This window comes from Chenopodium album, chromosome 7 (assembly GCF_948465745.1).
Source record: "Chenopodium album chromosome 7, dcCheAlbu1.1, whole genome shotgun sequence".
Taxonomy (NCBI): domain Eukaryota; kingdom Viridiplantae; phylum Streptophyta; class Magnoliopsida; order Caryophyllales; family Amaranthaceae; genus Chenopodium; species Chenopodium album.
Window position 1 is genome coordinate 72,632,345 of NC_137840.1, and position 23,613 is coordinate 72,655,957.

The 23,613-nt window shown below is 35.3% G+C and overlaps 3 protein-coding genes across 3 annotated transcripts; all 3 read right to left on the reverse strand.

The window, feature by feature from the left end:
* Positions 1-505: 505 nt before the first annotated feature.
* LOC145639472 (uncharacterized) lies at positions 506-7,115 on the reverse strand. Its single transcript, XM_081690717.1, has 9 exons — positions 6,934-7,115; positions 5,982-6,046; positions 5,371-5,503; positions 4,191-4,467; positions 3,274-3,402; positions 3,146-3,195; positions 2,263-2,360; positions 1,903-2,190; positions 506-1,354 (listed from the first exon to the last, which is right to left on the reverse strand). The coding sequence occupies exons 2-9, from the start codon at positions 6,027-6,029 to the stop codon at positions 890-892; spliced, it is 1,488 nt and encodes a 495-aa protein (XP_081546843.1). The 5' UTR covers positions 6,030-6,046; positions 6,934-7,115; the 3' UTR covers positions 506-889.
* Positions 7,116-8,324: 1,209 nt separating this feature from the next.
* Positions 8,325-10,729, reverse strand: LOC145638425 (type III polyketide synthase A-like). The gene is made up of 2 exons (XM_081689393.1): positions 9,814-10,729; positions 8,325-9,682 (listed from the first exon to the last, which is right to left on the reverse strand). The coding sequence occupies exons 1-2, from the start codon at positions 9,998-10,000 to the stop codon at positions 8,709-8,711; spliced, it is 1,161 nt and encodes a 386-aa protein (XP_081545519.1). The 5' UTR covers positions 10,001-10,729; the 3' UTR covers positions 8,325-8,708.
* Positions 10,730-10,795: 66 nt separating this feature from the next.
* Positions 10,796-22,221, reverse strand: LOC145638426 (putative helicase CHR10). Its single transcript, XM_081689394.1, has 17 exons — positions 21,801-22,221; positions 20,933-20,940; positions 20,658-20,736; positions 20,404-20,564; positions 20,137-20,268; positions 19,428-19,608; positions 17,956-18,091; positions 17,691-17,808; positions 17,034-17,123; positions 16,653-16,760; positions 16,351-16,554; positions 15,428-15,553; positions 14,686-15,347; positions 12,981-13,126; positions 12,012-12,176; positions 11,183-11,297; positions 10,796-10,967 (listed from the first exon to the last, which is right to left on the reverse strand). Exons 1-17 carry the CDS (start codon positions 21,979-21,981, stop codon positions 10,940-10,942), a joined length of 2,640 nt encoding a protein of 879 aa, XP_081545520.1. The 5' UTR covers positions 21,982-22,221; the 3' UTR covers positions 10,796-10,939.
* Positions 22,222-23,613: the final 1,392 nt, after the last annotated feature.

The window sequence follows — 23,613 nt, forward strand, 5'->3', positions numbered from 1 at the left end:
TGTAAATTTATCATCCCACTACCTTTGTACTTAAATAAAGAAAAAAATATATAAAAATATTCCATACCAGAATAATATTGTCGATGATAGCATAACAAATTAATGGGTTGTCATGATACAAGCTCATGTTTGATAGCTCAACCTTAATTCAACCCATCTAATAAGCAAAGTGTGTATATATGGTACAATGGTTACCTCTTATTAATATTTTGCCAAAATGTGAAATCAGGTCATATAGTCTAATCGTGTCTAAAATTTAGTCTGATATCAACTTTGTTTACAAAACAAGTATATAATGAAGAGTAAAAGAAAGCAAAATTAAATAAATATCAACTATGTTTTTAAAAATGACATTAAAACCTCATATATTGAAACTCGTTAGCATCAGTACTATTTGTAGCTCTTTCTGCATTAAATAAAAATAAATAAATCGAATCGGGCCAAAATTTTAAACCTTTTTTTTTTGGGCAACTGAACAATATTAATTTTAGTTAAAATTTCTTAATTTGATTCAAAAAGTACAACGTACATATAAATTGCCCATTGTCACGCGTTTCAATTGGTAGAAGAAAAAACAACAGCATACACAAAACAGTATCAAACACCTTAAACAGTTAAACACCTTGGGTTAAAGGTTCTTCTACTAATTCCTTTTCTAATTCAAGTGGTGTATATACATACAGGGGGTAGGATTACATAATGCACTCTCCTGGGACTAAAACGTGGGAGGTGAGAGGCAAGGGTCAATCTCAGGCCGATGCCAAAAACCGTGAGGGTGTCATCACTAGGCTATCTTCAGTGCCTCGTAAAGTATAATTCATTAGTAGAACGCGGTGTATCAAGCGTATCCTTTACATTTTTACAAAGGGCAGAAAGACCAATCCTATCATCATTCCTCTTTCAAACCAAGTTCCTGACTCCTCCGTTGCCCGACTTCACAGAGCAGCTGTATGAGAGCCTCGCACATTTGTGAAGCATTAGCTTCAGTTGGATCATCATTCGATGATGAATACACCATCCATGCATGGTCCAACTTTCTTTTTGGGTGAACTACCACCGAGCCAGGGACTTCAGCGTCACGACAAGTCACAAGGCCGTCACTCTTCTCCCCATACCTGACCTGAAGAAGCTGGGCACATGCAGCCATTGCAGCTCCAAGCGGTATCATCACAGGAAGTTTAGCAGCCTGACCTAGTTCTGCATGTGCCACATGAGATAATGTCGCCAGTACAGCAGGGGAGATTTTAGCTTCTGTATGAAATGATACAACAGGCAGTTCCTTGGGTAACGGATATTTCTTCAAAAATTCCCGTCTTTTTTCATATGTCAAGTCTTCTAAAGCTTGCAGATCACCCTTCAAAACAGACAGACAATATTCAGAAGACTTAAAATTTGCAAATCACCAACAATAGATTTGCATAACGATCAAGAATATAAAAGAAGTCAGCAGGAAGACAGAGCTCACTGACTCACTCTTGTATCATGTAGCCAATCCAGAAAAAAATACTTAAATAGCTGGATTCCAGCTAAAATTTAAATAATACAGGGAAGAAATCTCATATTTTACACTCAAAGGAAAACTCAAAATTTCTTACCAAATCCCACATCCTCCTAAAACATGCTTTTAGTCCAGTCATTGCATGTCTACTTACGCTTTTCCATTTCCATTTGACATTAAGCAGCATTTTACTACTAAATGAATATTTCAGAAGGCATCTACTGGGATTATGTTAATGTTGAATTTGTTAATGTACTCATGCAGAAATAACAATAAAATTTCATCATATCATTGCAATGGAGAAAGGACGAAAGAAAATAAATCCACATAAGAAAGCACGAATTCACCAGCTCACTGTCAGAATTCTCAGAAAGGGATGAAAGAGAACATTATATGAAGAATACCTTAATTACTTTGCAGATCAGAATTTCCATGAGTTTACGTGCATTGACATAATCACCAAGTTGCCCTGGCCTTAGAATATCTGAAGCTATTGGGCTACCACCGTATGGACTCTGTGCTATTACCAAGCCAGCAACCTTATCCTTCAGATCTGGCCAATACATAGACAAAGCAGCAGCTGCATCTACTCCTCCTTTGCTATGACCCAGCAGCAAGACACGCTTCTTAGAACCCCAATATATCTCCTCAATGTATTCTTTAAGTACTCTAGCATTTTTTTCAATTGAAGCCTATCATACACTATATAATTAGCAAAGGTGATGTATAATTCAATGCAATAACTTCAATGGAGCAAAATCTACCTCACTATGAATCTTGGCAATATGACATGCTAAACCCATCTTTGAGAAGCAGGTTTTTGTGCTGGTAAAATAGAGTGGTCCATGGTTGCTGAAAAGGCCTGCAAACATTAATTGTACTGGTAAGGAGCAGAAAAAACCCAAAAATACTAGCCATAAATAACAGACCCCTACCCCGAAGCCACAAAAAAGAAACAAAAATAAAAAAGAACATTCACTGGTTACCAGTGAGAAGAAGTTAAGAACTGCAGTAAATATTCTCTCGGCCTTTTTGCTATACTGATATACTCAATCAGTAAAATGTGCAGCTTTACAGATCGCATATGAAATATACAGTGATTAGGGGAAGGAGTAGCTAAAGTTTAACCTAAAAGCTAACAAAAAACAAGTGAAAGGAGACTCTCATACGATAAATTAAGCTATATGGGTGATTAATTGTAAAGGGGTGTGTATGAGAATATTAGAATAATGCAAAAATTCAAGGGTGGTGGTTTCATATTCCAAAAGATTAATTAGTCTTGGAAAATGAATTTTGGCATAATGAAGCAAAAAATTAGAATTTTCTCCTGATGCTCATGGGATAGAGTCATAGGGAGCATAAAGTTCAGTCATGGACTCAAATGTGATATGACCATCCTATATAGCCTTCATTAAGGACGATTAGACCAAATCCAAAGGAGACAGGACAGAGGTAAAGTATTTCCAACCACAGAATAACAAATGAAGTAACAAGCAACAACCCACCAATTTACACACATCAATGGTCCCATTCTAGTAGCCTCCACAAGTCTAAATAAATGGTACCAGGAGATAAAGTAACCTCAGCCACGAGTCCCACCCAAAACAAGCAAAGTATTCTTTAAAAATGAAAAAAAATGTTCAGTACCTGGAACTAACAAATAAATCATTGACTTTGGTAGCCTGTGCACACCATGACTGAGAATAAGGGAAAAAAATCAGAATATGAATTAGTTAAAAAGAACAAGGAACGTCAAAGGCAAATAGATTTAAGACCTGATGCTGTCAAGAATTTCCATAAATCTCTCAGTTCCATTTTCCACTGGTGGCAAAGTTGGATCACGTTGAAGCCAACCAATATCATCTGCTGATCCACGAACAGTCCTTCGTGCACGCTCAACTAGCCTATAACATCACATTGGCACAAAATTGAACATGAGAGAAGCATAACAGAAGCCAAAATAACACTACAGAGATGAATTGTGAATTAAAAAAAAAATAATTAAAAAAAACTAAAAAAAAATAATTAAAAAAAAATCAAGATGAAAGTTTATCCATGAAGGCTCTCCGACTATAAAGTCAAATGTTCCATTGCTCACCTGGTTAGCATATTCATAAAAGTAACAACAAAATTATAACAATTATTAGGGAACACAAAGTAAGAGAAAACACTAGAAGGCCACAGAGGGCATTAAAGCTAAAATATGTTTTCAATAGCGGTATTTATGAAAGCCTTTTGGTTTGGCTACAAACATGCATAGGCTTAACATGGCCCATGAGAAGCAAACTAAAGAGATCTAATCTTAAGGAATCATATGCTGTAGATATGATATGAGAACAGTGTCACCACTATATGAAACTAATCTGCAGGAATCATATGCTGGTCCAACTTCGACGAATAACATTCTTTAAATTATTCTTTTTCTCCTGTGAGTACCAAACCAAACTAATAAAATGTCTAGATTTTATGATTGACGAGGGCCTTGGAGACCACAGGATTTAGAATATATCTTTCATATAAGATCAATAAATAGCAGCTAAATAATATGGTGAGCTACAGGAACTAAATATCTGCTAGTCACTCCAAGAGAATTCAGGATATTATAGGTCTTAATTTCTTCTATGTGCAATAAATCAAAAGTTATCTGCATTTCTGCCACGATCACTTTCTGTTCCCAGTAAAAAAAACTCACCCTTGAAAGAGGGAAATTCCAGATTGACTGGTACTCGTAGAAGCTGATTGCACTGAAGCACCAAAATTTTCTGATGATATATTTGCTGCATCTCTTTGAACATCTTCACTTGATTGCAGAGCCACAGATAAATTAGCTGAAGCAGAAAGTCCAGAGTTGCTTCCATTACTTTCATTCATATACAGGTGACCTGGAGAAAGTGATTCAGTTGTTTGCATAGAGATCAATGGTGCTGTTTCTCTCTCATCTCTAACACCATCTGCCCTTGTGCTTTGGTCTGCAACAGCATGGAGATACTGTGAGCTAAAATGAAACTGCTTATAAAATCATAATGGTTGAAGAATTATGTCAAGAAAGCCACAATCATATAGTTTACTATGTTTGGAAAATAAATTGAATAACAAAGCAAAAATCATGAAAAAATTGCTTCTTGCCACTTTTTGGCAGAGCATTGAGCCGTTTATTCCTGATATCTGTTTACAGTACAATGATGCACTTACTAATATAATATGTGTACTACCTCCATCCAGAATTGATCACCAATTTGTCCTTACCCCTCGTATTTGAGTTTTTACCATAATTTACAAAATACCCAATATAATAGCAGTTTCATTCTCATCCTTTACCCACCATACAAATTTATTTTCAAAAAATACTGGCACAGATTGGAAGTGGCAAATTGTAACTTGTATGCTTCTAATATTTCTGGAAAAAGGGAGTAGCAAATTGGCTAACAAAACTATAAAAGTACAATGGCCAACGATGTGGTTAAACTTTGGGAAGAATATTACTGCTTTACTGGTGCTTGTTAAAGTTTAGTTCAAAATTTGAGTATAAGTGAAAGCTAATTAAAAGAAGGTGGCCAAGAGAGTAGAGGATTAACACTGAATTTCCATTTTGGGAATCCTGTGAACTCAGAAAAAAATACAAAATGAAGCTCCAGCCAAGGCCTCTATCACTTAATTGACAAATGATTAGCCTACAATAGCAATCTAGGCTTCAAAGCTTTCCCATGAATCATCCTCATTCAACACCATTTGGCCCCAAGCTCTGAATGAGAAACATACCTACAGGCATAATATTATGCTAAATGCACCAACAACAATGACCATATAAAGAAGTATTGACCCTTGTGTCAAAAAAAAAAAAAAAGTATTGACCCTCCAGAATAGAAACTCACCTGAAAAATCTGGGAAACAACTAGTTATGTATGAAGTTGTTTCAGCGATATAAGAAGCAGCATCATTGAGAACTGGCACAGATGTAAAAAGCTGTGGGATGAGACTTCCATTCCCAACATTGTTATTTCGTGCCTATGAAACCAGTAACCAGTTCAGGAATTCAAGAAGTTTGTAAAAGAAAAAAAAATAAAATTTAAATTACGAAGTAAATAAAAAAAATAAAATAGTAAGACTTCTCTTCCACGGGGAAACGAAGGTTACAGAACATTGAGAACAATACTAAGAGACTTGAATACGATAATACTAAAATTCTTGACATAATATTTTGTTTCTTTAAAATGCTTGGACTAGAGTCACTAGACCCATCTTCTTACATTGTTAACACATTCTATCCAGATAAAAGGCCAAAACACTTGTGAGAGAAGCTATAACAAATGGAAGAAACAACAGTAGCCCCCAAAAAAGTAACGATAGAGCTAAGTCAGCTAACAATACTTCAATCATGAACACACCCATACAGCACCCTACTTAAAACTAAGGGGAAAATGCAATAATATAATCTTTCATATAAACGAATAAATGATCATATAGAATGAAATTTTCAAATTACCATTACAGCTGAGCTTGATTCACCAAATCTGGAAGTCCCGGTGTCCATAAATCAAGCAATAAATCCTAACAAGTATATACAAGAATACCGAGTGTCACAAAAACTGAACTAAAATAACTCAGCACAATTGGTGCATAAAAAAATTGCCAAAGTTGAACACAAAAATAAGAAATAAATGAAAACAGTACTTGTAAGTTTTAACTTGCTCAACCAACAGCAAGACCTATCATAAAATATACAATGGTGTTGTTTTCATGCTTTTGTTATCAACCAATAACTAATTCAATATTAAGAACCCTTAGATCTCACTTCCCAAATTGTATTTAAGAGCCGTGATCAACGAAATCGGTCGGTCCATGACAAATTGCAGTGGATAGTTCAGTATAAGGCTGTAAATAAAGGAACCCTTAATGAGCTATTGAGTAATTTTTACTACAATCCATACCTATACCTCCAAATGGTAATAAGCAGTGACGAAAAGTCGAAAACATATGAAGAAATAACAATTTTGATAGCTCATATACATCACCATTGAAATTAACACACAACATTCAATGTAAAATAGCACAAAAACACCAATTAATATTTCCTTAATTCACATTTACTCAAAATTCCACAAATCAAACAAAAACTCGGAAACATTTGGTAATCTTCAACATCACAATTCTAAAGACAGCTAAAAATCATATTATTAGCTAAAATAATCACACAAATACAAATCATAGCAATTTTAATCACTAATTTCATCAACAATTACAAATATTCAATCCAATCAAATAATAACAAAACAGTTTCCAAATTGCAACACCAAAAAAGCAATTAATAGAAAAATCAAGATATAATGAACTTACGGGAACGTTGATCAAATTGGGGAAAAAAAAATCGCGGTTCAAATAATAAACCTAGATTTCAGGATAATATATTTTAATTAAAAAAAAATTGCACCGCTTACCTCAAAAATATCGGGAAATTGAATTATGAGAAATTGAAAAAATCGCAAGTCAAAATAAAAGAAAAGAATCTGGAAAAATCTGGAGGTATTTTGGTGGGAAAATTGCAACTGCCAGTGACACGCAACGTTACCAATGATACGGTACCGTTCGTTGAGCCAATCCCCGTTGCTTTTTCTTATGGTGGTCGGTCCATGATTTTAAAGGCTATTTACTACGTATGTTGTTTAATACTTTGTAGGAATTATCAATTCGGATCCACGGGTCGGATTCGGCTAAATCAGATCGAAAGTAATAAAATTAAAGAACATCATACCATATTGAAATGCTATTGTAGTATCACTTGTATAATTTTTGAAAATTAATGCACGTTATGTATGCTATTGTAGTATCACTTGTATAATTTTTGAAAATTAATACACGTTATGTGTGCATATACATCTAATACTTTAAATAGCTAGTATTTCGAAATATGGAGAATTTTCGCATAAAATAAAAAGAACTTATACTACAACTAATAAACTAAATTAAAATCGAGCAACTTTAAAAGTTTAATAATATGGCTTAATTATAATTCATGAATAAGTATCTTTTAAAAAAAAAAAAAATCATCAATAAGTATCATACAAACCCTAAAATAACATAAGATCATATACTACCATCATAAATCCTAATGTTAATGATACGAATATAATTACCCTAACCTAAATAATATTATTATTCTCGTAATTTCAATATGAAAACTATATCATATAACTATTTTTTCCGATATTGATTATTCTCCGTTAACGATGGATCCACCCAAGCCCTAATGATGACCTAATGATGATGATGGTGATGATGATGTCCATGGTGGTGGTGATGATGATGATGTCCATGGTGATGGTGATGATGGGGATGGTGGCCGGTATCTTGTTGCTGATGATGATGGTGGTGATGGTGGTTGCTGTCGTCGTCGTAGACGACGTTCGGGATGCCCCACAGGAAAAAGTTACTCCGACGTGCAGGCCGTGCAGCTGAACCTTGGTTTGTCTCTGCATGGGAAGCTTCATTCTTCTTTTTGCTAGTGACTGATTTCTTTTGTTTAGGTGCAAACCCTAATGCTGCCATAATACCATGAATAACATCTTTACAACTAGCCATTGCTTGCTAATTTTGGAGCACCAAAGACAAAGCACAAAGGATTATTGTATGTAACGCAATTATAATGGTAAACTCTAGCCAAGGACCCCTATATATATATATATATATATATATATATATATATATATATATATATATATATATATATATATATATATAAATCGAAGGAACCAATTATTTACCTAATTTGCGGTCAAAAAAAAATATTTACCTAATTAGACTTGAACTAGAACGTGTGAATATGATAAGAGTAATATTTTAACAATATTGATATTATCATATTTACCAGAGCTATTTTCAGAAATAAAAATAATTATTTGGTAAATATATTTTAATTTATTATGACGGATTTCCAAATACAGTTAGAACTATCCGTATACAATAGCCCTAGTTAGTACTAATTCCAAACGCAAGGAGAACAAATCTATTAATTTTGATTAATGGGAATAGTATTTATCTATGAAATTAAAGACCTTTCCTAAATTAAATTGAACCTAGTAGTTTCTGCTTGAACTACATTCCGAAGCAACAATCACCAAAAAAAAAAAAAAAAAAAAAAAAAAAAGGAAGTAAAGAAGATAATAATTCCCCCCAACATTTATTTTGTAGTAACACATAAAAATGTGTAGTTATTTCAAAGGCTACGAAGGAGAATGCCTTCAAAAGTAATCCCAGGTCCGAATGCTAAGGCAAGTCCCCATTCTTCTCCACCATTTTCTTTGTTCTTCAACTCATCCCTCATGTACTCCATCACGTAGAATATAGTGTTGCTACTAACATTTCCGTAATCCATTAATGCTCTTCTACTACAGTTCAGCTTATCTCCAGTTAGTTTGAGAGTATTTTCGACTCTATTAAGAATCGCCGGACCACCAGGATGGACTGCCCAAAACAACTCGTTATAATCTTTCAATCCTTCCTTGCTCATAAGCTTCTTGCAAAACTCTTCGATGTTGTCCTCGATTTTGTGGGGTAAGTCCCTACCTAGCTTGAAGTTGATGCCTTCTTCAGTAAGGCAGCCATCGATCACGTTATGGGTCCCAGGCAAGAACTGTTGGACCGCGTAGTTGAGCTCCATAAATGGGCTTTCCCGGCTCAAATCTGGGTTTGACCCGATTACTACAGCTGCTGCTCCGTCTCCAAAAAGGGCAGCCCCAACAAGGTCGTAGGGGCGGTCCTTGTTTGGGGGACGGAAGCCCAGAATGGTGGTTTCGGAGGTGGTCAAGAGTACTCTGCTACCTGGGTTGTTCTCTGCTATGTCCTTGGCCACTCGCAAACCCGTCACCCCACCATAACAGCCCAAGAAGTAAAGCATCACCCGGCCCACATCAGGCCTAAGCCCAAGCTTGGCAGAAAGGTACAAGTCACCCCCAGGTAATCTTATCTCACTGGAGGAGACATAAACAATATGGGTTATGTCTTGGGCTGGCCTGCCCCACTCCTTAATGCAAGCGATGCTGGCTTCAAGAGCCATTTCTACCACTGCCGGGTTTGCTATCTCTAACTTTTGCCTGATTGTTGGTGTTCCCTCAGTTGCAAGTTCTGGATGGCTGTCAAGAATTTCTTTGGACATCACCGTGTATCTTGTCTTCACTGTTGTTGTCTTGCCTAATCAAACCCAAAACAAATGGAAATTAATAAAACAAAATCAGCATACATTCAACTAGTGCAGAAAAACACTGGATAACAATTTACTCGTAAGAGTGATTATTTCTAGACATTTGCTTAATTTTACTTACATAATCGCTCTAATTTCTCCTTCACGACCAAATCGTGGCAATTGGTATCGCGGATGTAACCTTCAACCAGGTGTTCCTGGGGAATGAGTTGCTTGGGGAAAGCCTTACCGATCGCAAGCACAGTTGCCTTGCCTAGAGTGGCAGTACGATCGCTTGAAGCACCATTACCATTGGTTTTCAACATCATTACAATTTACAAGTCCTTTTCCAGATGGATCTTGTAAATTTGGTGCTTTGTGGGATATATTTTGAAGTTTTGACTAGGGCGCTTATAAATGGGGAGATCAGCTTTAGTCTTGGAAGAAAGTAGGTGAACAGGAAGTGCATGAAAAGAAAAATAATGCATTATTTAAGTCACCTTCTGTTTGGTTCACAACAATTAGCATCTTGGGACAAAATGGTGTGAAAAGATTTTCTATAAGAGAAACAATCTTTTTCATTTCCTTATCTCTGCTGGTAAGGGGCAAAGATGTAACCTGATTCTAACTTAAAATTTTCTTCTAATCCTGCCTTCTGTTTTAGCACAAAAGGTTGCTATTTTGAAACTATGTAAAATTCATAGTAGTCATATTTCCAACAAACCCCACACATCCGATACTTCATCTTTTCCCAACAAACACAGAATTTAGGAAAACGTTATAAAAGAAAATTATGTATATATACCACAAAATTGCTCACAGTAACTAAAATACAAATAAGTTCTTAATAATACCAGGCTTACTCAGGATAGAAAGGATGGAGATATTTTTAAACATAGTTCTGATACATACACTCCAACCTTTCCAAGACAGACAAAACAATTGACCATCTGATCATGGCACCCTGTTCGCAAGCAGCAAATTAAGAATACAAACTGTAATATTTACTGTAAATGAAAGGTCTTAAAGCACAATCATCACCTCTACTTCATTCTAAGAGGAAATGCAAAAGTTTTTTTTTTTTTTTTTTTTTTTTTTTTTGGGGGGGGGGGGGGGTTCATGGGTTATGGTAGCTGACTGTCTTGCACATAAAGTTGGTAAACAACAGATGGATAAGAATAAAGAACTAAGAAGTACCAAATGAAAGCTTGGACTACTTTTTACTCATTTCTTCTTCAGCACCAAAATGATTGACATGTAACAGTTCATTATCTTGAAGGCTTCCTGTAATAATACCTGTACAGAGAAGCCAGAGGGAAAAGGAATTCATAATTCAAGTTCAGGTAAAAGTACAACTCGCTACAGGGAATATATGTGTGTATATATATATATATATATATACTACCTTCGATTTTTTTTAGTTGCAACTTTGGGGTATTATTTGAGAGATAAAATATTTGAGAATAAACGGAGACTTACACATAAATATATGAGAATAAACGGAGACTTACACATAAATCTTGATGCCATATATGGAGGAATATTTTCGCAGAAGACGCTCAGTAGAGTACCAAATTGCTCGATCTGATCCATCTTGATACCCAACACGTGGCATGTGGATAGAGGCTGCTCACGTAATTTACGTAAGAAAATGTAGTCAGCCACAGATTATTGCAGAAAATAATCAGGACTTCAAGTGGACTCGGAACCAAAGGCTGGTCTTTGCCATTCCTCAAAAAAAAAAAAAAAAAAAAAAAAAAAAGGGTCTTTGCCAGGGCTCATCATGAAAATAAATATAAATGAAAAAAAAGTTCCTGCAAGGAGAATGATCAGATTGAAATGACAAGCACTATGAATCTGAACAACGAAAGGCAATCAGTTACAAATGTGAGCAGAATCGATAAACCAGTGGCTTACTAGTCAAGAGCCAGTTAGTTCTAGGACTTAACGGAAATAAGAAGGTAACAACATATTCAACACAATCTTCAGCTAGTTTTAAGACAATGAAATCAGTAAATAATATTCGGCAGCAGCAACTGAAGCAGCAGGGTCATGATGTCATACAAGTGGTGGTGATATTAGGAAGACTGTAAAAAAGCAAGGTAGATTATGACTACAGTTTCTATAGGACAATGATCTACACTGTTGACAGTACACGTGATAATAATGCACTAAGAAAAGTATTCAACCATTCAAATTTTTAACTTCAAGATAAGATCATTGTCATCATATTATTACTGATAATAACATCAATGATAAATGCAGTTTCAAGTTTTGATCAACACAGCACCACTGATCCAAGAACCCCTAACAACTCCAACAAGTTAGAATATATATTACCAGATTTTTGGGCAGCAGCAAATGATGCTTTGGATAAGCAAAGTTCCAAATCACTTGTAGAGATACTGCTGCGTGGAATTTTACGCCTGGGATTGTACGACTGAACCACAGCTAAGGCAACCCACCAAGGCATCCCACCATCTTTGAGCCGCTCGCTTTCAGCGTCTGCATGCCACATTGCCACCAAGATGTTACATCACTAACATAGCAATACAGTAGTCATTGATCATTGTAAACCACCAAACGATGTGCCAAAAACCCACAAGGTCTTCGAAGCCATATACAGTGATGAAACACTCAGATTCCTATAGCTCACATAGAAGGCAAATCAACTAAAGTTGCTATATAACAAGCACTCAGATCTCAGATGAAAGTGCTGATTGTACCAGAAAGAGACCAAAAACAGATAAGTTCTCCAACCTATAGTGACCCAGCAGTCAGCAAAGATAAGTTTAGTAGGATTGAGATTATGAAACTTAATAGAATGTTCACAACAGTTCTATAACCACCCAAAAAAAAAAAAAAAAAAAAAAAGGGAAAGAAGAAGAAGAAAAGAAAATGGTGGTTGTCTGCAATACTTTGATTCATAAGCTAAAAATGACTACCATAAAAATAAACAAAGTGTCAATAAATTTATCATTAACTAATAACTTTCACACATTAAAAAAAAAAAAAAAAATTCCAATTGAGAATTCAAGTACACTTTTGCAAGTCAATAAATTAAAAAAGACGAAGAAAGATAAGTGAATCGATGTTGGTCAATGCACCTTTTGTTCAAACTTTAATTCACAGTAAAACTATTTGTTTTCGAGTTTCTTGTGCATTACAACTTTGAGAAAGGAACTAAAAGCAAAAGGAGTGACTTTTTAGGATACCATCAGAAAGAATTTGAGTATTGGACCATTTAAGAGCCAACGATAAAAAAAAATTCAAAGTTAAACGCATACGAAACTGAACATGAAAACTTACCATCTACTTCTATTAGATGAAGATCTCCAAGATGAAGGTCTCCACATTCAGATGCACGCTCATATGCCTCTGGAATTTTACTGGAGAGTCTGGCCAATGCATTAAACATGCCACCACGGCCCCAAGTTCCAGAGTTATCAACACAGCTGATAGACAAACAAATTTATTTCCGATAGAAATCATCATACTGATACCAAAAATTGCAGTACAGAATTCAATAAACAGTCGAACAAAGCATACATAAATTTTGCAATATGCCCATTCTCAGTATCCCTTTTTTCTTTGTGTGTGTGTGTTTTTTTTTTCTTTTTTCTTTTTTCTTTTTTTTTTGGGGGGGGGGGGGGGGGGGGGGAGGGGGGGGGGGGTCATGTCGCACCTAAACTAATATAAAGTATGAGACTACTGTGTGAAGTTGGCTACCATTATAGCAAATCATACTGACTCTAGGTAGGCATTCAAGAGCTTATATAACTTGAGGAAGGCACAGGAAAAAAAAGAGTATAACAAGAGGCCACAGAGGATATAGCCAGAGGACAAACGGGTGTGCTTATTTCTTATATGCATCCTCTGCTTAGCTTAGGATTTAAAGTGTCAATGTTATTGGTATTTAATGGCTAAACCCAAGCCACAGCCTGTTTTCCAATATATTGCCAGAGAATAGAGTTAAGGTCAGGATTGAACCCTTCAATTTCTCGCACATAAACCTTGATCTTTCAATAAGGGCATTCTTTGTCCAACATATTATGTCATACTCTCAACCTCAAAACTCAAAGCAACCCCAGGGGGAAAAAAAAAAATTAACAAAAAAGACAGAGAAATAAAAAGAGAATCTGAAAAAATGTAACAATACAGAAGAGATAAGAATAAATTCAGACTTTCAGCTTAAACATGGACAATTGTGCATATCAGACTTTTATCCTTAACACTTTGTTTAGCAAGATAGAAAGGAAATGAAGGGGAGGGATACAGTGAGAAGGGAAAAGAGGAGCTCCATATATCCTCCAAATCACTCCAATTCTGGAGGGATAGTGTTTATTATCGGCAAATACAAGTTAATCTGCCAGATTAACGAAATTTGTTAATCTGGTGGCATATTATGTAAATATGTGCAAAAGCTTGGCCAATAGTTTTGTACTTTTTACAGCTGTCCGATGACTTTATGCAACTTGCCTTTGATACTGTTAGTTGGCCATCCAAAAGACTATGTAGCAAATTACGCATGTGTCCTTCACTTGGTAGATGAAAAGACGATTATACCCCCAAGATAAACAAATTTCGTTGATCTGGCAGATCAACTGGGCACGGCTCGTTTATTATAGCCTCTCCCTCCCGTTCTTCTGCAAGCTAATATCCAAACAAGGGAACTTGTTCCCTTTCCTTTCTCTCCATTTTCTCATGTCCAAACAAAGGGTAAAAGACATAAACTAATCCCCCATATCATGTCAAAACATGACAGCAAACCCAGTAAAATCCCAGAGGATAAAAGTGTTTTGTGACCAGATACCCCCCCCCCCAAACCCAGTTGCCAATGCATGGCACAAACTTCAGCTTGATCCCTACTGAAACTTCATACACGGTTGCAGCAAATTAAAGGAAATAACTAAACAAATAAGAAAGAAAGGCCACTCATTACTCTTATGGTCTTGCCCAAATGTCTCGACTCTACAAAATACAACTGAACACATATCAAAAACAACAGCTTTACCTGAAGATAACGGCCGGCTCAGACGGACAAACATCAGCTGGATTTGTACAATCTCCAAAGACAAAATTAACAGAACCTTGGTCTGACATCAAATCAGAATCTACTGGCAGGATTGGATCAGGAGTAGAAAGTGATTGGTATCCAAGCGTTTGCCACTTGGCCAACTTCTTTTCCTCTGCTTTCTTTCTCGCAGCCTCGAGCCTTTGAAGTTTTTCCTCGGATGTCACTCTCCTACTCTCCAGTTCCACGGGAGTGCTATCAACCGATTCTGATACCTCCTTAAATTTTTCTACCCAAGAACGATATGAAGCTTCATCAAGACCAGGGTCAACATTTATAGTAACATCAGCCCTCTCCATCCCAAAATCATTTCCACTTAGACTAATTGGAGTCAATGCAAACTTCCCAGTTTCCTCGTCAAATTTCTTCTCATTGCGCTTGGCAAGCACTCCAGCAGCCAATGCATCTAATTCTGACAGCGTTGGCTCACTGAAATTTTCTTTACTACTCTCTTCAGGATCAAATAAACGCAACCCATATATCATAGATTTAAGGTCGCCAGGCCCTGCCCCAGAGAGTTCTTTCCCCATGTGCTCTGAAGCTTCATCATCAATGACATTATGACTAAGTTGTAATTTCTTTCTTGCTCGCTGCATAATGACCTAATCAGTGAAGAAAACACTTGTTAGTCACCTTTGTTAATGCAGTGACTCCCGCACCTTAACTAACCACTTAATCTCACCTCTTCAATAGAACGCCCTGTAACAAGGTTTATTGACAGCACATGGTTCATCTGACCAATCCGATGTGCGCGCTGCAATGCTTGTTTATCAACTTGAGGATTCCAATCTTGCTCATAAAATACAACCTGCAATTTTACTTGATAAAATCACTAAATTTATATCATATACCATGGGTACGAATAAAAAAAATTCTTAACTGCAACCCGCCAACCCTGCAATTGATGGCAAAGAAGACAGTAATCTTAAAGAATTGTACAACGCGGGCTACAGACAAAGTTATTACATGGCATGTGAATAAATGGAATCTAAAAACTTCCTCAATCAGAAAGTTTTTCATATCAGATTCAACTTAAAACCAAAAAAAAAAACAAAAACAAAAAAAACAAAAACAATTACACTAATAACTACTGAAGTAGCACTTTATTAGACATTGAATACAAATTTGTTATGTAACACTGCAAGGTGTTCACAAAAGTACACTCCAACACCCTCTCTCCACCCCCACCCCATAGGAAGGAATAAAAAAAGGGAGAGACAAGAAAAATCATAATTCTTTAAAGTAAAACCAAACTATCGACTTTGGTTACAGATTCACAAAATACCTATTTTCTTAGGAATATTCCAAGCATACTAACATCTATGAAAAAAGAGCTTGCAAGAATGAAAAAGTTTCCAAACAAAAGTTCAACTTTCAACGAAGTGACACCATCTTTTACATCTTGGGCATGTGCATAGGACCTCTGGAGAGTCCAATAAAATATTGCGATGGACAGAAATATGCACAAACGGCACAATGTTATTGTGATGGACAGAAATATGCACAAACGGCACAATGTTAAATGCGATATTTAAACATCCCCAGAGAAAACTAGGAAATACTGAAAGAATTTCTATACACACTACCGAATGAAGTAGGACATACAGTGTCAGCAGCCATGAGATTCAAACCTACACCACCAGCTCTTGTAGATATCAAAAAGACAAAAGCACCAAGTTCACTGGATACTGAGTTTGCATTCCCAGAGGTTGATAGATGGCTAAAGTTTCTTATTGCAGCAAAACGCTCTTCGGCTCGAACTGACCCATCAAGGCGCTCATAAGAGTAACGACGTAACTCCAAATAATCCTAAACATCCAGGGAAAGTATTCTCAATTTATAAACCAATCTACATAAACATAATTATGCTTTCTCACAGTCCTCAAGTGAAAAATAAAGGAAGATACCTGTAAAATATCAAGGGTCTGGGTCATCTGAGCAAACAATAGAACACGGTGTCCAGATTCGTGCAGCTTTTGAAGAAGTTGATCCAAAATCATAAGTTTACCACTAGCCTGAAACAGAGTAAAACCAAATATGTTCTTATCAATATGTTTGTAACATACAATAATGGAAAAATAGCATTTACATACATTATCCTATGCAAACCAAAGAAAAGCCAATTAAAACCGAGGCAAAACAAAGATACCACCATGAACACCAAAAAAACTTGTCCAGTGTAGAATCCTCTGTTGCACCAAAATTCTTCTTCCCCAACCCCCCCCCCCCCCCCCCAAACCAAAAGAAAAAAAATCCATGCAAGCGCAGTGTCGTGCAAAAAAAATCACCTGAACAAGGTGTTCACCCTCTTCATACGGTTCAGGTTCAATACCAGGGAAGAGATAAGGGTGACTACATGCCTTTCGTAGCTGGACTACCTGAACAAACACAACATATACAAATATTAAATCTCAATAACAAAAGATAGTCGATATTAAAACAGTAGCTGCCCAAGTCCAAAAGTACTCCTAAACAATGTCAATTAACAGAAAAAGTTTAGTTATGTCAATCATGTTAAATTATAGAGAATTTTCTAGCAAAATCTATTTTCAACTTGAGGAAATTGAACCATAATAAAATTAAAAAGTGTCTCATTTTAGCGTGATCAGATAGATATCTGTTGGGATGGATAAGGATTCCAAGCAAGACTAATAACAAATCCCAATGCAAAAGGATACAAAGATCATAATACACAAACTCTTGGATTGAGGGTTATTGTTTTCTCTTTTCAGTTCTTATTATAAGCTGCAAGTATATTTCCTCAGAAAGGATAGCATAATGACTCGGAGATTGTCTTTGTTTTTATTAAAGACCGCATAAAGGACACCTATCCAGAATTCGGGACATAATGTAGCAACATATTTTACCACTAACAAGGCGATCAACTGTCAAAACTATATGATCAGTACTTCAGTCTCAAGAGTATAATCGCGGAGATGACTTACAACATTCTGCAATGATGGGACATTCGATGTTGCAGAAGACAAAGCAAGAAGTCTAGGGAGCTCTTTCCTTAAAATTGATGTATAAACACTCTTCTGCAAGGCTACTAGTGGTACCATCCTGTAGAATTGCAAAATAGAATATTCTTTTATGTCATACAATTTATTTTAGCTACCTAAGGTTAATTCTTACAAAATTTGCAGATGAATAACAAACATGAATTAATAAATAAATAACTAACGCAGTAAGTGGTAATAGAAGACCAACACTGTAATCTCAGTAAGAGGAGGCAACACAAGAGTTCCACATTCAACAAGCTTAGATTTTGTCCTGCGTAGCATAAACGCTCCCAGCAAGCACTTCAAAGTGCTAAGCTGCTCCTTAACTGCGGCACCATCATGGCCTGATGAGGAAATTTCAAGTAAAAAAAAAAACAAAGAAAGCGCTCAGTCAAATAAGCTGTTCACTGTAAAATTTTTAAACTGTTCTTAAATTATAAGCAAATAGACTTAACTCGTTTAAATGGTTCTTAAAAGGTATTCATAAATACTTATATAGACAAATGCAAGTCATCAGATATGTGCTCAAAGCAATTAGCAATTCATTCAACCAAGAAAAGTAAAGGATGATAAAATTGTGTTTTCTTCCAATTTTATTCACCAGGAACCCCTTTCTCCTTTTTCGAGGTCAAGTACGCAATAAAAGAAAAAATGAAAGTGCTGTACAAAGTGCATCAGAGCTCAGAACTAGGAACAGGAAATCATGTACACTAAATTTCTGCTCATAGTTTGACACAGCTAGACAATAACCAACTTTCATTCAAAACTGCTAACAAAAAATACAAAATCGAACAAAAGAGGAGACTCATTTTCTGGGAACATCTAGTAAATAGAAATTTTAAGCCATCATTTCCTTGCTTCATAGACTATTTTGGTACACTCCTTGCCAAGATGCACAAGCATAGACGTAACAAGAGTAAATGAGACGTAAGAACTGCAGCCTACATGCCAATAATATGCCATGTCCATTTGCAAACAGTAGGAAGCAAATTGAAAATAGAGGCTGAGTGAACAACCCCATTTATTAGTCAATGGCATGTAAATCAATCCCAGGGTCATTCAGCCATATGAGCACACTGATTAAAAGTTTGAAACCTCTACCTCTAAGATACACTCTTGACTTATGTTTTGAGACACACCACATTTCATAGACAAACATCCATTAGTAACTATCAATCTCTTGCCAATTCTAATAATAATAATAATAAATAAATAAATAACAAAAAAAATATATACATATATAACAAAGGCACTAAAGCCTAAGACCATGTTGTCGTCGCTTTTAAGGATAAGTTGATAAGTTGCTCAATCATTTGCTTTGCTAACAGCTAACTTGTATCTAGCTGCTCATACATTATAATGACGAAGATACAATACTCTCCAAGGTTTCCTTCAATACAAATTTCTGCCTACCTTCTTTTCTTTCTACCCTCCCTCTACTTATACTAAGGTTACAAACTACTAACCTAATAATACTAGATTTACCAAATTTCCCAAACTACAATTGATAATTACTAACATACTAAACTACCCATAATACCCTCCCTTAAGTCATTCATTACATAAGATGGTTAGAATAGCTAGAAAAGTTTACTGAAAAAACTTGAAAACAATTTTATAACCTCAAATAGAGGTAGCAGCCAACTGACTAAGCAATGTGAGATTGTGAAGAAAGAATACCAGCAGAAGCATCTCCTACAGCCTTAAATGTGTGAAGAAACTGCTCCAATGTTCCAAAAACAGATGGCATACAAAAATGCATCAATGCCCAAAGTTCAGTAAGGTTGTTTTGGATGGGTGTGCCTGTCATCAGCAAACGTCGTGGCATTACATAACACTCTTTGAGCACGCCATACAGAACCTGTGGGTGAGGCACTTTAAAATTTCATAAAATGCAAAATAGCTTAGTATTCGGTATTGAATATACTTTATTTACATTCCTATTGGAGGCATTTGCCAAGAAAGGGATAATCTTTTAGCTTGCATTGGGGATATTATAGAATCCACATTCATCACAAAAATAGGGAGGAGGTTTGAGAGTTTTAGTTTTACTTTTTACAGCATTCCAAGTACTTCCTCGGTTTTTATTCTATTTCTACCTAATTCATTTTAGGATGTTTTGAATTAATTCCATCATTTCCTTTTTTAGAATGCTGAAATTCTTCAAATGACAACACTTCTTATCCCAAATTTCACATAAATTGTTTCTTTTAAAAGTAAGATTCAGTCTCTCTCCTACACTATGGCACCCAAAGAAGAAATTGGAAGACAACATGTTCCACAAAGTGAGGACAAACCATTATATATTTGAAAGTTCCAAGTTCCAACATACACAGCATAAGTTATTTATTTTCAACAATTAGGAAAGAGCATGAGGTGTCCAACTTACACTTGAAGAATTTTTAAGCCTTTGAGCTTCGTCAATCACAGTGTAATGCCATTGAAATTGTGAAAGGAAGTCTTGATCAATCAGCGCAATGTCATATGTCGTCAAAAGGACATCGAAATGTAATGAAGGCGTCTGCAATCCATTCAGAATCCAAATTCAACTACCATAGCATATATAAGTGTATGTTGCATTTTTATTTTTATTTAAAAAAAAAAATGGAGCAGCAATTCACATGTAATCAAAAGCCATATCATAATCAAAACATACATCAGTAGATGAAGATTGTGCTTGAACATATTCATACATTGTCCTCCTCAGCATACGCCTGTGCTCTTTATCACCAACATAACTGAGAACCCTCAACTTAGGAGCAAATTTCTCTATTTCTGACACCCAACCATCTATCACACTTAAGGGGCACAAGACCACTGCATAAATTAGAAAGACATTTGAATCAGCTAAGGAATCAACAAAGATGAGTAATGATGTATGATCCAAAAGATCAAAAGATGTTGACTCACAGAATGGCCCGGGCAATCCTTTACAGAACTTCAGGTAGCCCAGAAAAGTGATGGCTTGCAAAGTTTTACCCAATCCCATCTGCCAATATTTCAGACCAGAAAATAAAAACAGAACCAAGGACAAAATCAAATATATTAATATTCTTCAAGATGCTTTACATCATGATGACGCCTATGTTCTACTTTCATCATCATTACACTTATAAAATAAACATGTTGCAATATGAAATTTGAGTATTTGACACATAGCTGCAGGGTTCCTGAAGGTATCATACCTCATCTCCTGCAAATACACGAGCATATAAATGTAAGTAAAGAGAAAAAAGTAATGATCCAAACCCCTTTGTTGTCAGGCATTGTAACACAAAGCAACAGTTACTATAAACTGCTATCAATCTGGAAGAACAAATAATTCAAACTTAGGAATATTTAGTACATAAATAATGATCATATACTTCAAATTTTTCAAAAGTTATAAACATCATATAATTTCAAAATCTATAAAGTTCAAATATAACAGACATATTAATCCTTTTATGAAATCAGCAATGAAACTCATTAACATATGCTTCGAAAACAATGAACATATCCGATATTTGTTCATTATAGTAGAACAATTTGTTCATTCAAAACCGGGATACACCATCCAGACTCCGAGTGCAGGTAATATCTGGTACGAAGTATGCATTAAGGCATTAGAGTACCTATTACTCTATTAGTTTGAATATACTAGTCCAAAAAAAAGGTTATTAGAAAACCCGATAAATATCACTTATTCGAAACCTCTTATATCAAAAGTATGTCGAACAACTACCTATTAGTACAAATTTTGCTAGCAATAACACCTCCATCAATCTAAGCAATAATCTAATTCAACATTCAATTAATCATCATAGAGCTCTAAACTAACTACTAAGCATAATGATCATCCTCATTTCACCACAAAATGCAATAAAATTAGGGTTCTATACTCAAATTAATCTCATTTTAGCTTAAACAAAGTACACCACTTATAATCAAACAAAAAAACCAACCTAGGTTTTCAAAAAAAAAAATTCCTCATAAATAATTTAACATCAATTAATACGCATAAAAATCATAAAAATTCAATGAAAAAAAAGGAGAGAGAATTGTCGAACGAACCGAGAATAACGTTGACGCCGGTAAGATAACGGCGAATAAGCCATGAAACGCCGTCAATTTGGTGAGGTTTAAGGGTGGCCGTAACTCCGATTTCATCACAGTTGAACGGCGCCGGAGAATCATCGGCGGCCGTTATAGTCTTCGCCGCCGCTTTCAGGCGTTGTTCGTACGACATAGCCATTTTCTCTCTCCTCTGAAGTTAACCGTCAATGGTAGTGAAGATTGAAGGAGGAGGGTTTGGCGGGAGAGTTGTATTTTTTCAGAATAAAGGAAGACTTGTTGAAACTTGAAAGATGGTCATAAAAGCTAGTGTTTGTGTTTGCCACGTTGTTTGCTGTTGTGGCAGGTTTTTAAGTTGCTGATTCACTGATTTTAGTTGTTACTCCCACATGCCGGAACCACCATAGGCTTGTTTGTTATCGTTTTTGGTTATGGTGGTTGAGAATTTTTTTCCGATCACTAATCAAACATTCATATATTAGGTTATCCGTTCTCAACTACTTTTGCTTGAACGGAAGCCTATAAGCATCCTAGATGGCTTGTCTTTTTTTATTTATTTAATTTTTTTTGAGGAAAAAGCTTTAAGTACCATTAATCAAGATTTGGACAAATTCTCCATTAGTACATAAGGAGCAACATTGGGAGGACAATGATTTTTCCATATTTGCTCAAAACCAAAAGGTTCTATCCTAGCTAGGTAATGGGCTACAGAATTCTCATCCCTATAAAGTTCCCTCAAAACCAAATTGTCCATTAATCAAGATGGCTTGTCAAACACTTATATTCGAAAAAAATAGTTCAAAACATCAAACCAAGAATTATAATTGAATTATTGATCATGCCATACAAAAGCATATCTTTTTTTCATCTAGATCATATAGTAATAACATCGTCAATTTTATTTGAGTGCCTAGACAAATAATAGACAACCATCATTACAATTGGGTACAAAAAATACTAATATTCCAAATATGGAGTAAACCAATGCATCCATTAGGAAGCACAACAACAAAGTCAAACCATACAAAGAGGTTGTGCACTAGCACTAATACTTGATTGAACCAAATTTGCTATTTAGCTTCAATTAAATCTATGATGATGATGCCAAATGAACGATTAGTAATATAAGTTTTATTTTATAAATATGATCCTTTTCTTGTCATTGCTAGGGACCAAGCCAACATCAACAAGCATTAATACTAATATGATCAAGCATATAATCATTGAGAATCATATTACTTCCATTGTGTTATTATTGTTAAATACAGTTGTTTAATGATGATCAATTCTTGTCGTGGTGACATTTGAGTTACTTGGAGAAGTAATTAAATTAACTTAGGATGTTGCTAGATTTGCAGGGCATCAAATTTTCTTCGGGATTGAATATTCATCCTGACATAAAAATAAAATTAAAAAAAAAAATCAAATTTATAATAAGAAATACGATTATCATTTATGAAACTCTTTCTAACATTTTATTAATCCATTTGCATTTTTATGTGTTTTTAAATATATTTGTATAAGGTTTATATTAAGATAAACGCCAAATTTTTTGTTTGATGAAATTTCTAAAATAATATATGTGACTGTTATTTTCAGACGGATAGAATATAAGTGATGATTCTGTTAAAGAGCCAATTTCATTTTCTACAAAATAATTACCCAAACAACTCATAATGTGATGGATTTTATAATAATATGATAGGTGATGGACCAAAGTAGGTGATTTAGAGTTGTACAATTTACTAAATCAATAATTCAATACAAAAATGAAATTCCATTAAGGGCAACAAACATGTAAAAGCAACTAACA

Bases quoted from the DNA above. Each gene is read 5' to 3' on its own strand.
- LOC145638425 (XM_081689393.1), bottom strand. From the start codon at position 10,000: ATGATGTTGAAAACCAATGGTAATGGTGCTTCAAGCGATCGTACTGCC. The intron at 9,683-9,813 runs GTAAGTAAAATT...GGGTTTGATTAG, and splicing joins GGAGAAATTAGAGCGATTAT to GCAAGACAACAACAGTGAAG.
- LOC145639472 (XM_081690717.1), bottom strand. From the start codon at position 6,029: ATGGACACCGGGACTTCCAGATTTGGTGAATCAAGCTCAGCTGTAATG. The intron at 4,468-5,370 runs GTGAGTTTCTAT...ATGCTGTTGCAG, and splicing joins TTGTTTCCCAGATTTTTCAG to ACCAAAGCACAAGGGCAGAT. The intron at 2,361-3,145 runs GTACTGAACATT...TAATGTTTGCAG, and splicing joins GATTTATTTGTTAGTTCCAG to GCCTTTTCAGCAACCATGGA.
- LOC145638426 (XM_081689394.1), bottom strand. From the start codon at position 21,981: ATGGCTATGTCGTACGAACAACGCCTGAAAGCGGCGGCGAAGACTATA. The intron at 19,609-20,136 runs GTAAGTTGGACA...CCTCACCCACAG, and splicing joins GGCTTAAAAATTCTTCAAGT to GTTCTGTATGGCGTGCTCAA. The intron at 16,555-16,652 runs GTATCTTCCTTT...CTGGATGTTTAG, and splicing joins AGACCCTTGATATTTTACAG to GATTATTTGGAGTTACGTCG.